Source organism: Neofelis nebulosa, chromosome 1 (assembly GCF_028018385.1).
Source record: "Neofelis nebulosa isolate mNeoNeb1 chromosome 1, mNeoNeb1.pri, whole genome shotgun sequence".
Classification (NCBI taxonomy): Eukaryota; Metazoa; Chordata; class Mammalia; order Carnivora; family Felidae; genus Neofelis; species Neofelis nebulosa.
In genome coordinates this window covers 163,119,570-163,135,114 of record NC_080782.1, presented here as the reverse complement: position 1 = coordinate 163,135,114, position 15,545 = coordinate 163,119,570, and the positions used below count along the sequence as shown (strand labels likewise).

Sequence of the window (15,545 nt, the reverse complement as noted above, 5' to 3'; positions counted from 1 at the left end):
GGTGCTCCATCAGGGAGCCTATGCCTCTGGACCATGAACTCCACTGGTGTGTTTTAAATTCTGCCCCCCCTCCCTCCCTCCTGCCTGCAGATCAGGTGGCCCAAGGGGGCTGGGCTGTTGGTCTTTGCCAGGGCGTTTGAGCAGGCTAGTCTGAGTTAACTAGTTTCCCTGAGGGCAGGCCTCATAAGTACCAGGATGCTGAGCTGTTATTTCCGAATGGCTCTTCCAGTGGTTCTTCTTTTCTCTGCTGAAAGCCCAAGGGTGTTTTTCTCTGAGGCTTTGGGAATTTGGTCAAACTCCTAGATGATAATTTCCCAGTACTGAGGAGGCCTCTCTACGACTGGGTCTCCCCCAGAGTTTTGAACTCACACTTGTCTGCACTGAGCCTCTAGCAGTCCGTCATGATGGTTCACGTTTTCCCACCCCGTTGCTGGCTCATAGTGTGGTTTCTTCTGGGGCGCCCGGGCTCCGGCAAGTGGGGCTCCTAGGGTGTGTTGGCCTCTCCAGACTTGGGGGCGGGGGTTTGCCTTGCGTCCTGTCCTCTCTACCATAGGGGTCCAGCAGGAGTTGATTTTTCAGTGTGTTCAGCTTTTGACTTCGTTGGATGGAGTATGATTTCCACACAGAAACAGGCAAAAGCAGAAGTCCCTGTTTGAACATATTTAGAGCAGCTTTTTTTTTAATTCTTTTTTTTTTTTTTAATGTTTATTTTTGAGACAGAGCATGAATGGGGGAGGGTCAGAGAGAGAGGGAGACACAGAATCCGAAGCAGGCTCCAGGCTCCCAGCTGTCGGCACAGAGCCCGACGTGGGGCTTGAACTCACAGACTGTGAGATCATGACCTGAGCCAAAATCGGACGCTTACCCAACCTAGCCACCCAGGTGCCCCTAGAGTAGCTGTTTTGAAGACTTTATCTGCTAAGCCAGCACCGGGGCCTCTCAGGCCGTTTCCATTCAGTGCCTTGTTTTTGTGCACGGGTCATGTGTTCTTGGTTCTTTGAACATCTTGTAATTTTTCACTGGAAAATTATTAGGGAAAGTGAGCGCACATGTGCACGGGTAGGGGAGGGGCAGAGAGAGTGCGAATCCCAAGCGATTCCATGCTGTCAGCGCAGAGCACAGTTCGGGGCTCGATCCCCCAACCCTGGGATTGTGACGTGAGCTGGGATCAAGAGTCAGGTGCTTAACTGATTGAGCCACCCAGGTGCCCCTCAAAATTGGACATTTTAGAGGAGCTTAGTAATTCTGGATTCTGATGTCTCCTACTCTCAGGATTGCTTGTTCCTTTTGTTGACTAATTGCAGTTTATCTCTCCCACGGTCACTGATGGGTTCGCTTCATTAAAGCCTGGCTTCCGGGTATTCATACTCAGAGCTGCAGACTTGAGTGTGTAGCCAAAGATTGCTCAAAGCAAGATTGTGCATAACCAGGCTTTCGTTCTGTGCCTGTGGATCTGTGTGTGGTCAGTTAATGCGTTGGAGTGGGAGGAGGCTTTTTAGAAAGAACATAAAGCAATAATGAAAACAAAGGGAAAGCTCAAAATTGATAGGCTCCATAAAAGTTTAATAAAAAGTAGAAACCAAATTACAAGTTGAGTGGAACGTTTGTAACAATTTCAACAAGATAAGATGATCTTCAATGACTGAGGAGCTCATTAAGGCAAATACATGAAGATTCTGGGTGAGTAGGAAAGGATGTGAGCAGTAGAAAATGGGGGAGGATGGGAGCTGTGCTGTAGTCTGTTGGGGCTGTTGTACTAGCACCGCAGACTGGGTGGACTCCTCAGCAAAGGCTCCTCACAGTTCTGGAGGCTGGAAGTCAGCTCAGGGTGCCAGCGCGCTCGGGTCTTGGGGGACTCCCTCTTCCTGGTTTACAGAGGGCCGCCTGCTGTCCTGTCTGCATGTGGCAGAGGTCTCTCTTAAGTCTGGCCGCCTCGTCCCAAGGGCCCTGCCTGCAGCACCCCTCACTGGGGATTTCGAGATGCCCAAAACCCCGGCATTTGGGGAGGACACAAATGTTATGTCTAGCCCTCTGACAGTGTGGGTAAGCTTACCATAAAATTGTGGTCGTGAGGAGCAGAGAGGTGAGGAGAATCCTCAGTTCTAAGGACAGTGGGATGTACATCCACACAGGGCTTCTTGAGAGTGGCCTGGTGGTTGCGTATAAAAATCTGAAAACAGTCAAACCCTTTAATCTGGCACTTCTACTACTTGGAATCCTCCCCAGAGAAATTACCTAAAGCGTGTTCAATGGTGTCGGTGCAAAGATGTTTTAATAGGATTATTATAATAATAAAAGTAAGCAACCTAAACGTGTAGCAGTACAAGAACGATTAAGTAACTGGTGGCACATATGTTTATAATTATTGAAAATGCACACGAAGCTTTAAAAATACCTAAAATACATGTTTGAGTGCAATAAGCAGAATCCGAAATTATATAGGTAATGCGATTTCATAATGTAAAAATGTTGGCATAGAAGATAGAAGGAACTGTGCTATGGGGTGGCTCAGTCTTCGGACCGCGAGTTTGAGCCCCACATGGAGTGTAGAAATTTCTTAAATAAAATTAAAAAACAAAACAAAAAACACCCAGGGTGCCGGAGAGAACAGCTTCTCCGGAGTGGCAGACTTGCTCGCTTGATGACATGAGTAGGAGTGGCTTTGGGGGGTTGCTCTGGCACCGGAGACCAGGCTGTGCAGGATGTCAGGCTTGAGAGCAGCAGTGACAGAAGATCCACGCACCTGAACTACGGAGTTGCTCTGTCTTTGTGACAAAGCCAGCCACAGCCATTCCCTTTATTTTGAAATGGGAAAACGGAAACCTGCTTTTAGGGTCCTAGATCAGTGAATGATCAGGAGATCCCTGGCTTCGGCTGCTGGAGCGGGGGTGGGGTGGGGGGTGGGGGGGGGTGCCCTGTCTGTGGGTAGGCCTGAGGGAGCTCCCCAGCTGCTTGCACAGGCACTAAATTGTCAGATGGCTTGGTGATCCTGGCTTTGGCCTTTTGTAGTGTTGGCTTTAAGGAGCCTGGTGAAGTGTTTGCCTTGAGGTTTTCAGGGTTATTAGCAAGGACGAGCATGTGGAAACACTTGGGGCATCAGGCATCACTGTTCTCTTTGCAAATGGGCGTCCCGTTTGGGGGTTACCTGGGAGAGCTGCAGTCGAGGGTGACAGGAATCTGTCGTTTGTGGCCTGCTTGAGCTTGCTGGATTTTAACAGCGGAAGAACATGAGTGCACCTGTAGGATGGTAAGACCTGTCCAGTAGAGAGAGCTTAGAGAAGGCATTTCTGTTGTGTAAGCTGATGCCCCCAGACAGAGTGAGAGATCTGGAGTTTCCTTCTTTTAGGAGATGAAGGGGGTTCCTCAGTCATCATCAGAGAGGGAGGTTTTTTAAGTATGTCCATCTGGGAAGACCAGTCCTTACCACCTGACACTTTTAGTGGTACTGGCTTAGTTTTTAGGTTCTATTGAACACTTTTATCTAGGGCATTGTGTCAGAACTCTTTATCTATGGGAACAGGGAGCGGGGAACTTCTGCTTGTGCCGAGTGTAATGAAAAGGCAGGGCAGCTTTTGCCTGTGAAATGTTGAGGTTATGATAGGTAGCAATGACTAGTTTTTTTACATTTTTTTTTTAAAGTTTATTTTTGAGAGAAACAGACAGAATGCGAGTGGGTTAGGGGCAGAGAGAGAGAGGGAGACACAGAAGCAGAAGCAGGCTCCAGGCTCTGAGCTGTCTGCACAGAGCCCAACGTGGGGCTCGAACTCACGAGCTGTGAGATCATGACCTGAGCTGAAAGTCGGATGCTCAACCGACTGAGCTACCCAGGCGCCCCAGCAATGACTAGTTTTAATAAACACAAGGGATAGGCGTGCATTTTTCATAGAACGTTACAGCAGCTTCCATGGACTTTTGCTGTGCTCTGGAGAAATAGTGCGTGTCTTTCCTCTTGGCTCCTTGAGTTGCTTGGAGCCTCTGCATCCTGGACCAAGGGGAGACCGAGACAGCTGGCCCAGCCTCTGTACACAGAGACCTGCACTGGCCCCAAGCCCTACTTGTGCTGTTTTTCCTTCTCCCTTTGCTTCCCAAGATTGCTTTTTAGTCCATACCTCCTGGCTAATAGAGTCGTGTAAGAAGGAGCACCATGAAGGATTCTGGGTTTGGGTTTGAAGACTGTGTTACGAGGTTTGTGTCAGGTAGCTGATACTCTTGAGTGTCCCCACCCTGTAAAAAATAACCCTGTTCCCCCAATACTGCCTTTTTTTTTTTTTTTTTTTTAATTTTTTTTTTTCAACGTTTTTTATTTATTTTTGGGACAGAGAGAGACATAGCATGAACGGGGGAGGGGCAGAGAGAGAGGGAGACACAGAATCGGAAGCAGGCTCCAGGCTCTGAGCCATCAGCCCAGAGCCTGACGCGGGGCTCGAACTCACGGACCGCGAGATCGTGACCTGGCTGAAGTCGGATGCTTAACCAACTGCGCCACCCAGGCGCCCCAATACTGCCTTTTTTAAACAGACACATAGACTTGTGCAGAGCCAGGATTTGTGCCCAGGTCTGCTGGGTGCCCGGGGCTGACCCCTGGTGTATCACCGTGCAGTCGTGGACATCTGTCTGCTGAGGCCGGCTTCTTGCAGCAATCTGTAGCCCAGTGGAACCAAGGCTTCTGCTGGAGCTTTTGCGTCGTGAGCCTTTAGCGTTTGGAAGAAATCTATCCCAAGTCCTCCTGAATCCCCGAATTTAGAAATATTGTAACGTTTTTTCAAAAGACACAATAACTTAAAACCTTTGCATGGCCCTTCCAGACTCTTCTGGGAACCTGTGGAGACGAGAGAGCTCTGTTCAGTCAGTACCTGCTGGTGGGAGGCCGGGGGGTCGGGGTCGGGGGTGGATTGTGGAGCCGGGGAGGGGGTTTGGAACTGCTTCCTGCAGCAGCGAGGCCAGGCTGTTCCTTCCTGTCATTCCCCAGAGGCTCAAGTCTGGTCTTCGAATCTGTGTTCTGAGAATGTAAGTACAGTTTAAGTAGACTGGGTTGAAAGGAAACGTGCAAGGATGATTTTTCCCTTGTGTAGGGAGGGGCGGGTGGCTTATTTCCTGTTGTCTGAATCTGTTACTGTTTCAAGGGCGTGCTTAGGACCAAACCAAAGTTGTTTCTAGAAGTTGGGTTTTAGTTAATGATGATCTTTCCATCTTGATCAAATCTCTAAGAAAACTTGTTTCTTATATGTAAATAAGTTATTTTTAAAAGATTCAATGACCTAAAATATGAAACCTACCAAAATTTGCGGTGAAATTTGCAACTCCCGTGTAAAATCTGCGATACTGAGCGCTCTTTTAATGGTGGTAATGAAGTGAGTTTCTGTGCGTCTGCGGGGTAATGAAGTCAGTCCTTTTGTTTTGTGTTGCTGTAACGGCTGACAGCTCTGGGATTGTCTGTGTGGTTTGCCTGATGTCCTCCTCCTGTGTGGCCCCATTGTTTGGCGGGGGCTCTCCACGCCTCACGCCTGAGGGAGAGCTCGCTGAGGCGGAGGCCGGCCTCCCTCCCCAGCTGTGGAGCAGAGGCTGCTCTGCTGTGAGACGTGTGGGACCAGCCTTCGTGGCATGGAGCGCTGGAGCCTGGCGGGGGAGTCACATGGGGTCCTGCAGCAGCCAGAGCGCGCGCAAGTCCCGGAGGGGGAGACAGGTGCTCTGGAGCTGGGGAGGGGGCGGGGAGGGGGTGGCTTCTGGCGTCAGTGGGACTCGGTCAGGTCAGCCCTGTCTGGTCTGGGGCGAGTGTTTGATGGGACAGCTGAGTGTGACGGGGAGTGTTGGGACGGGAGGATTACAGAACTTGTCCTTAGCACACACTGGAAGAGCATGTTTCTAACTGGTGGTTGACATTAACTAACTTGACTGCCTTGATGTCACTTTTTGGCAGAGGTTTCTTTGGCATTGTTTCTGGTACATTCTTACGGGAGGCTTCTATATCCGCATACTGTGCTTGGTGCTGTGATGGGGGAAATGCTGTCTTACTATCGTCACACGCTGGGGAGGTGTTCTTGCACTTGTCTCCCTCCTCCTATAAAAGGTGTGCAGGTTTTCACATGTGCTCTGCTGCTGCTTTGTAGTGTTTGTACTCCTGACATGAGATCCTCATTTAATTTTTGTTGGAACACTGAAGACTTTTCATCTTTACTGTGACAGAGTTTTTGTTTTTAGTTCAAGGAATATTCTCCTTGGTTGACTTCATGTCACTTTAGAAGGACAAGATCTGGTTGAACGTCTGATTTTCTGCTACAGTGGCTGGTGTCACAGTATGTTCTCTGCCCACTGTTCCTTTGACATTCGTGCCCAATGACCATTTCTTCGAAGGAAGACATTGTAATCCTGGGATCGACACCCAGATTTCCCCACAAAGGCATGAGCTCCTGGAGCGCCGCCCCCTCCCTGTGGCCCTCTCCCCCACTCCTGCATGAATAGACCCATTCAGGGGCGAAACCAGAGCCGGAGTCTCAGTGAAAGCAGCCGATTGTCTTCATCGCACACAGCGTAGTGTGGAAGTTACTCACTCGGGTTTGCGTTTCCTCGTGAGGGACCATGCTCTTTGGTCAGCGCACAGAAAACGTACCGAACAGGTGGAGAATCCGTGGTGTGTGTTACTGGTGTGGAAATCTAAACTGGGCTTACTGATCACTTCTACCTGTTTAAGCACGTATTTTAATTACCAAGTTGGGGGGAAGCCGGACCACGTTTGTCTTTATTCTGCCCGGCTTTTCTGCGGGACCTAGGCAACTTGTTTTGGAAGACGAAATCACGCGTTGTAGGACTCTAGTGGATGCTCAAAAGATATGTGTGACGTGATTATGTGAGGAAAGAAGATGCTGGTCTGTGGCCAGAGGGGGATGGAAAGTGGTTGAGGAAGGGGTTACGTTCCTTGCTTCTGTCAAGTCCCACTGCCCTCGTCCTGGCAGCCGGAGAGGCGGTGAGGGGGCCGTGCGGCCGCAGATCAAGATGCACACGCCGGCCCCGCTCTTGGCTGGCTGTCTGATTTGGGGGGATACTTACCCTCTCCACTTGAATCTTGGCCTCCTCAAGAGGAAGACTTTGAGGATTAGAGATGCTAGCATAGAGCACCTTGCTGGGCTCCGGGGGTGTGCTCGGCCTCGGTGAGGAGTCTCCTGCCTGCCCTCATCCAGGCACCTTCCCACCCTGCCTGGGGAGGGCCTTTGCTCTTGGCAGTTACTGATGCCAAGAGGCTTATTTTTTATTTTTCATAGATAACGTTTGTATTGTTAGAGGGCAAGTTGGGGAGAAGGGCAGAAGGGTGGGGGAAGGAGGAGAGAGTCCCAAGCAGGCCCTATGTTCAGCACAGACCTCCTGATACAGGGCTCGATCCCACAACCCTGACATCATGACCTGAGCTGAGATCAGGAGCTGGACCCTCAACTGATTGAGCCACGCAAGCGACCTGAGGCGTATTTTTCAGCCCAGCTGTTTTGCATTTTTTTTAAACCTGTTTTTAGGAATTATAAAGTTGTTTTCATTGAATTTGCTGTACTAACATTAGGGTATCAGGAAACATTTTAAGGTTGATTCATCATTGTTCTGTCTTTAAAGTAGTGGCTTCTTAAGGATTTTCTACTGGTGGACCTTTGATATTTAATAAATGTGTATAAGATCTGAGACTGTTCTCTAATGAAATTGATTTAGATTTGCTAAGTGCAATCTGAAGAGCAAACTAGATGTTTTTAGTTGAAATATATTTTACATATGTTAAAATACATGGATCTTAACTGTACAGTTCATGGAGCTTGGACAAGGTCTATAACAACTACTCAAATTACAATATACAACATGTCCATCACCCTGGAAACTTTGGCCCCTTTCCCCATGGTCACTTCTCCCCCCTTCTGATTTCTGCCCTCCTAGATTAGTTTTGCCTGTTCTTGGACTTACTATAAGTGGGATGTGCCGGATATCCTTTTTGTGAGTGGCTGGCTGCTTATGCACGACGCAGTGTCAGAGATTGATCCTTGTGTCCTTGCTGTTATGATTACCTGTGGTTTCTTCTTTGTATCTGAACAGATGGGGCAGTACTGCAGTACTTTCTGATGATGGAGTTGGTTCCAGCCTCACTCTTTTTTTTTTTTTTTTTTTTTAAATTAAAAATTTTTTGATGGTTATTCATTTTTGAGAGACTGAGAGAGAGCATGAGTAGGGAAGGGGCAGAGGAGGAGACACAGAATCTGAGGCACGCTCCAGGCTCTGAGCTGTCAGCACAGAGCCTGACGTGGGGCTCGAACCCACCACCGTGAGATCATGACCCGAGCCAAAGTCCAACGCTCAACTGACTGAGCCACCCAGGTGCCCCCCTCATTCTTCGTTTTGTTTAAAGTTTATTTATTTTGAGGTGGGAGGAGGGAAAGAGAGAGGCGAAGAGAGAGTCCCAAGCAGGCTCCATACTCAGCATGGAGTCTGAAGCTCTTCAATGAACCGTGAGATCATGACCTGAGTCGAAATCAGGAGTCGGATGCTCAGCTGACTGGGCCACCCTGGTGCTCCCAGCCTCGTTCTAGGTGTGCCTGTGTTAGGTGTGTGGCAATGAGATGAAGTCTGTTACGTAGCTATAGTAAGAATTCGGTACGTGGGTTTTGGTAGTTAAGTCACAGGAAGTGATGATATTAAGCATACTAGTATTAATGCAGAAGCAACCTGTAAAGTGAATGATGCTGATGCACTTGTCAAAGCTCATGAGTTTTAGTGGAGAATAATGCTATTCACCATTTGTTGTAGGTGCTACAGAATATTTTGGAAACTGAAAATGAGTATTCTAAAGAACTTCAGACTGTGCTTTCTACCTACCTGCGGCCTTTGCAGACCAGCGAGAAGTAAGTTGGATGATAAACTGTGTTAATTGCAGCATTGTCATTGCCTAGGCTTGTTTGCTCAGGTTTTCACAGAATGGAGGGTGGAACGGAACCCACTGTACCAGTTTGCTGTAGAAGTAAGGATTTTAGTGGGTTAGAGACTCAAACAGGGCCCTGGGGTGGGACAGGAGAGTGACACGGTACATAATAGTCTCACTGTTCTTTTTCTTGGCTCTAGGTTAAGTTCAGCAAACATTTCATATTTAATGGGAAATCTAGAAGAGATATGTTCTTTCCAGCAAATGCTTGTACAGTCTTTAGAAGAATGCACCAAGTAAGTATGACGCTAAAAATCTGTGAAATTCAGATTAGTACAACGGGTAGGTATAGAATGTGCTTTGATCTGATTCTAGAACTCCTATTTCTGAAGATGGAAACTGTTATTTTGAATCTTTTGGGTTATCAACTCTTCTAGTAGAAGCTGTGTTTCTGACGTCTGGTTTTTCTAGTTGGGGTCTTTGAAGGCGAGGTCTCCTGATGAGAAAGGAGAGCGTCTTGCGGGGAGCAGTGAAGTTTATTTACGGTGTTGGGCGGATGGGGGAGGCAGGGGTGAGGAGCCTGAGGAGGAAGAGGCTCTGTGCGAGGGTTGCTCCTGGCCGCCGGGAATCCAAGGATAGTGAAATGCGGTGTCTGGAACGTGCTGCCCGCACGTACCCGGCTTGGTTTTCTTTCCAAGGTGTTTTTGGGGTGGGGAGGCATGTTCTGAATTGATTGGCCACCAGATTGGCTTTTTTTGTGTGTGTGTGCGCGACTCTTTTGTTCTTGGTTAACGTGAGACATTTAAGGGTTAGGGTCAGTTTACTGATCTCAGTAGTGTAGTTCACTTAGTTGACCAAGTGCCTGCTGGGCGTTGGAGGACTTGAAGTCTTGACATATGTGAGAACTTTGTAGGTTGTAGGTCACCATGTGACATTTGAGGTTTGTTTACCTGTGGACTTGATGCAAGAGGGGGGCACTTGTTATTGCAATTTCTATTTCTTTAGCCGACAGAAGGATGAGGTAACTTTTTCTCTTGGGATCTGGTTGGTCTCTGGTTTGTCCTTCCTGTAGTTTCTTGTCTTAGTCTGGGAAGTGGCGAGGGGTGCTCTGCCCCCTGGGCCCCAGGTGCACAGCTGGCTGTGCTCGGAGTAGGTTCCAGGCCCCTCCAGGCCCTTCATCCCGGAAGGTGTGCAGGGGAAGCGCAGAGTGAGTGCTGGCCTTCAGACAAATTCATGTTGCTTCCTCCTGGAGCGGTTTGGTTCATGTGAGTGGCCTGACTTAGGTGGCCATGAAGAGAGGAGTTTGGCAATCACTGCTTTCCTTTTGGTAAATGAAGGTGATTGGCCCTCAATTTGGGGTCTTTGCAGGAGGCCAGCCCCGGGGTGTGCAAGTGGAAGTCGGCATTTGCCCCTGCTTCCCCCACCGGCTGTCGAGAACTTGGACTGAAGGAGTTCATATTTTTACAGTACGTTTGCGGCGCCTCTTCTGGGCCTCCCCTCAGGCTTGTGAAAGCACGTGGATCTCCCCGTCTGCACCGCAGATGTACAGATCTGAATGCTGAAATTCAGGGAGGGAACATGAGCTGAGAGTCCAGCACCCAGTCAGGCCTGTGTTGGCTCTTTACTCAGTAGGACTTAGGTGTTGTTTCGGTTGAGTTCCTCAAGGGCACGGTGCGTTGGCATGAGATGTTGGATTTGCCATGGTGGAACAGGAGAGCAGAGGGTTGGAGATGAGCTTTCCTGATCAACTGCTCCCCTTATCTTTGATCGTGAGTGTTCTGAAAGTCCTCAGATCGGAGCAGAGCTCAGGTTCACAGTCCGAGGTGTCGTCGTCCCCTGCCCACGTCCCATCAGCTCACGTTCAGCCAGATCCTGTGGTTTTCTCTTGGGGTTTAGCTGCCCTACGCAAGCCAGCCTCAGCCACCATTGGCCCCGAGGTACAGAGAACCGGAGACACACCCTGTGTCCTTTCCTTCTCCAAATGCCAGACGTCTCCAGAATCTTCCTCCCTGGTTCTCTACCACCTGCAGAGGTTGGTTTTATATTTTGTTCAAGGTCTGTGTATCTGCAGGAGAGAGAAGTCCGTTTGATAGGAATGGTGAGGCTGTAGCCGGAGGCGGAACGTTGTAGATGATTGTGCCCAGCTGAGGGCTTGGCCCCCATCTTGGAGTTGGCCGTGCCTGTCTGGTTAGGACGGCCCCACGTGCGCATTTCTGCTTCCACTGGTGGTGCTGATCGCTTTCTGTTCTTCCTGTTACTGTGAGCTCACGGCCTTTCCAGGCTCAGCAACTGCCCCGGCCTAGACCTGGGAGGAGATGGGTCTGTGGCTGTGCTCTGTCTCCAGCTTTTACCTGAAGGGAAGACGGGCTGTAGTGTGTGTGTGCACACGCGCATGCATGCGTCTTGATGCTGCTTAAGTAGAAACCTTGCCAACAAGTAGTCATGTTTTATAATTCTCCTTTTGTACAAAACTTAAAAGTTCATGATCTGCATTTCTCTCACCATCCAAAGTCGGACTTGTGGGGCTTTGGCTGTGCTGTGCGCAGGTGGGTTGTGGCGGCTGGATGCTGGAGAAAAGGAAGGGCGTTAGTTTGGTGCTTCCTAGCAGAGCCGCTTTCGAGGTAGATACCTCTCCCTGCTGGACTGCTGGTGTGAACACTTAGGTTCTGGGATTTGTAGATTTTGTTTTCACGGAGGTGGTCTACAAGGAGGTCTCAGATTTTGTGTTCATTACTTGGCAATTTTCTTTCTATGAAACTTAGGATTATTTCCTTTGTGTTGTGTATCTCTAGGTTGCCAGAAGCTCAGCAGAGAGTTGGAGGATGCTTTTTAAATCTGATGCCACAGATGAAAACCTTGTACCTCGCGTATTGTGCCAACCACCCGTCTGCAGTGAACGTTCTCACGGAGCACAGGTGCACTTGCCAGACACCCTTACCTGGAGGGCAGGGACTTCTTGGCAAGGGGTTCCCTCCACGTTGGCTTGTGTGGGCCACACGTTACATGAAATACAGTGCTGGTATTCACTTGTTTGTTCAACGATTATTGTGTTTTAATTACCTCTTAAGCTGAGTGCCTGAGAAGCATTGGTACGGGGTCTCAGGTTCTGAGTAGCATTCTTGGAGTAGAAAACGGTGTTTCCAAAGTCTCCCTTCAGCCTGGAGCCCTTGGGAAGTGGATTTGAGGAGCTGGTAGGGTTCTGGAATGGAGCTGTAGGCTAAATCCAGGATGCCAGAATCCCATTTCTCTTAGTTCCTAAGAGTGGAAGTATGGAGTGTAATTAGATTGGCTGTGAGAGAAAATGCTGGATTGAAAATTAGGGCCAATATACATAATTACACATATGCCAAGGTTTTACTGTGTGTGTGTGTGTGTGTGTGTGTGTGTGTGTGTGTGTGTGTACATATATATTTATCTGTATACATAAATTGTTTTTATGTAGTAGAACCTTGGTTTATGAGCATAATTTGTTTGGAAAACATGCTTTTGTAGCCCAGAGCACTCATACATCAAAGCGAGTTTCAGGAACCACTGACTTGGTTGTGATCATGTGACATTTGGCGTCCGATATGACTTGTATTGCAAGACATTGCTCGTTTATCAAGTTAAAATTTATTAGAAATGTTTGCTTGTCTTGCAGAATACTCGCACAGCAAGTTACTTGCGATTCAAGGTTTCAGTGTGTGTGTGTGTGTGTGTGTGTGTGTGTGTGTGTGTGTGTATAAAAATGTAAAATGCCTGGCAGAGAAAATATTTTGGTAATGCTGAGTGTGCTCTTCAAACTACATTATTCTATGCCCAAAAATTGCAAGGCCATATCTCTAGGGCTTTGCTACCTAATGACGTAGCTGTGTAAATTTAGATTTAAATTCATTTAAGCATTAATTAAAAAATAATTAAAAATTCAGTTTCGCCTAGCCACATTTCATGCACTCAGTAGTCATACGGGCCTGGCCTGAGAGCAGTGCATAGAATAAATTTATCATAGGAACTTTCATTGCTTAATGGTAGTCTGAACACACGTGTGAGCAACCATGTGTGGTTTGGAATGAATTGTAGCCTATATGAAAATTACCTGTCATGAGCACAGAACTGAGTGTCACCTTGCATTCTGCTTTGCACATGTTAGATATTCCTGTGTTGTGTTAGAGGAGCTTATTAGCTCATCCGTACAATACTCCTATACTTCGGGTGTATTATGTAAAGAGAACTGTAAAAAAATAAAATTAGGGCTGGGTCTTACAGGTACAACCTTAAATTGGAGACCATTGGCTTCAGCTTTTCAACCTGGAACAAAATTAAAACAAGTGAAACAGACTGTACAGATTCCTGCTGGTTTGGCGAGAAAAGCCCATGTCTTTTCCCAAGAACCGGAAGGTGCTGGAAGAGTGGCTCAGTCACTGGCCAGGGCTGCTCTGAGCGCGGAGATTCTGTTTCTGCTTCTCAGGCATGAACTTTTAGTTAAGTGTGTTAGGAAAATTTTCACAGTGACTTTTGAAAACAGCAGTTTAAAAATTTTTTTAAACCATAAATGAAAAAAAATTTTAGTAGCATGAAGGGTAAGTTAAACATACATATTACAGATTTTTTTTCTAATGTTTATTTTTGAGAGGGAGAGAGTGAGTGGGGGAGGGGTGGAGAGGGAGAAGGAGACACAGAACCTGAAGCAGGCTCCAGGCTGCCAGCTGTCAGCACAGAGCCTGACGCAGGGCTCAAACTCACAACTGGTAAGATCGTGACCTGAGCTGAAATCGGTTGCTCAACCAACTGAGCCACCCACGTGTCCCTAGTTAAGTGTGTGTGTGTGTGTGTGTGTACATACATACGTAATTTTAATTTTAGTTAAAAGTTTTTTTAACGTTTATTATTGAGGGACAGAGCATGAGCATGGGTGGGGCAGAGAGAGGGAGACACAGAATCTGAAGCAGGCCCCAAGCTGTGAGCTGTCAGCATAGAGCCCAATGAGGGGCTCAAACTCACAAACCACAAGATCATGACCTGAGCCAAAGTCGGGCGCTTAACTGACTGAGCCACCCAGGTGCCCCAAGTATATATTTTTTAAGTTGATTACGTTTTGAGAGAGATACAGTGCAAGTGGGGAAGGGGCAGGGAGAGAGGATCCCAAGCTGACTCTGTACTGTCAGTCACAGCCCGAGGTGGGACTCAAACCCACAACCGTGAGATGATGACCTGAGCCAAAATCAAGAGTCAGATGCTTAACTGACTGAGCTACGCAGGCGCCCCAGTTATAGTTAAATAGTTAATGAAGTATTTCAACTTAAAACTTAAGGACTGTTGGTAAGCAGACATGGCTGGGCTCTTTGTAAACTGAGCTGAAGCTCAAGTGTACCATCCTGTGAGTGTGGCTGGTTCGGTGGCAGTGGAGGGAGGGCCTCTGGCTTGTTTTGGCCTGGTTTGAGCCCTGCCTCAAACCAGCTGGTGAGCTGTGGGTAAGTCCCCTGCTTTCCCTGGGTTTTAGATCCCTTCTCTGAGTGCCGATTGGTAGGGTTATTCTAAGCAGTAAGCAAAACGTGTAGACCGGATCCAGGTGAGCGAGGTGAGTGCTCCAGCATGAATGCTAATTGTGGTCCCATCTGCACCCCTGTGGAGGACCCTGTGTGTTGACTTTCTGGGCGTGCTCAGATACCGCAGGGTCTCCGTGTGCACTAAAACGAAGGAGTACACCTCTGCTGGGGGGCCAAAGAAAGGGAGGTCAGGATGTACAGGGTTCACAGAAGGGAACCCCGAAGGACTGTGGCGCGCTCTCCTGTTAAGTCTGCCTCCTCACCTTTGTGCCGGGCGGTGGCTGTGTGGGTGTACACCTTCCTAAAACCACGAGGCCTGTGTGCCCGTGAGTGTTCTGCCACCTCCTCCTGGGAATTAGGATGTCCACAGAAGTTAAATGCAAGGATTACCTTTGTGTTTGTGAGAATCACAATTAGGGATTAGGAATTAGTGACGTGGCAGTGGGGGAGATCTATAGAAAGCAAACAGGATGTTAGGGTAAAATTGTCATTCTCCCTCCTTTTTGGGGGGTGTGGTTCAGGCTGGGAGTATAGAGAGTGTGGGTAGGGTGGGCAGTGTTGGGGCTGATGGTAAATATTTTCCCCTGTAAAAGTGAGTCCGGAAGACCACATTTAAAATGATTCAGACTGTTAGTTTCCAAAAACGTTCAGACTTTGAAGGGAGACGCCTGCGCGTAGGTGTTGTTTATCCCTCTCGTGTGCTATTACGGCAGTGACCCTTTGCGTCCCCACTGGAATGTCGGTGCCGCCTGTCCCCATGATGACGGGGCAAGCTCTGTGCCACCTACCCACGGCATGTCGCGGGGTGGGGGAACAAGGCCTGCTCTGGGAGGGCCAGCCTCGGGCCTGTGGGCGCCTGGTGGGGCAGGATGCGCTGCCTGTGTGCCCTCCTGAGGTCTCTGGGCAGTGAGGGGCCCCGCTCTGCCCGCCAGTCAGACCCTGCTTCCCAAGCGTAAGTTGGTGACTTGAGACGGGATTGCGGTTGGCCCCTTTCACCACGTTTCATCTGGCGTCTTAACCTGTAACCTCTGTCCTGCTTCCTATGCATGTTGACGTCTTAAAGCTGCCACGCTTACGGGTTAATCTGTTTTGTGCTTCAGTATATTTTTGAAGGATTGATTCAGTGTACTGATCTG

At 48.5% G+C, this 15,545-nt stretch overlaps 1 protein-coding gene across 16 annotated transcripts in view; it reads left to right on the top strand.

Annotated features, from left to right (window-relative positions):
- The window catches only part of ARHGEF7 (Rho guanine nucleotide exchange factor 7), a 135,112-nt gene that overhangs the window by 85,896 nt on the left and 33,671 nt on the right, over window positions 1-15,545 (top strand). For 14 of the 16 annotated variants that reach the window (XR_009265636.1, XR_009265633.1, XR_009265653.1 and 11 more), the window contains 3 exons: window positions 8,773-8,867; window positions 9,085-9,180; window positions 11,677-11,799. Coding sequence is in view for 11 of the 16 variants with exons in the window: in XM_058742472.1 (XP_058598455.1) it covers window positions 8,773-8,867; window positions 9,085-9,180; window positions 11,677-11,799 (314 nt within the window). In the remaining 5 variants the exon portion in view is untranslated. Of the gene's footprint in view, window positions 1-5,617; window positions 5,684-8,772; window positions 8,868-9,084; window positions 9,181-11,676; window positions 11,800-15,545 lie in introns of those variants that run through there. The other 2 variants (XR_009265661.1, XM_058742534.1) reach the window with 1 other exon arrangement.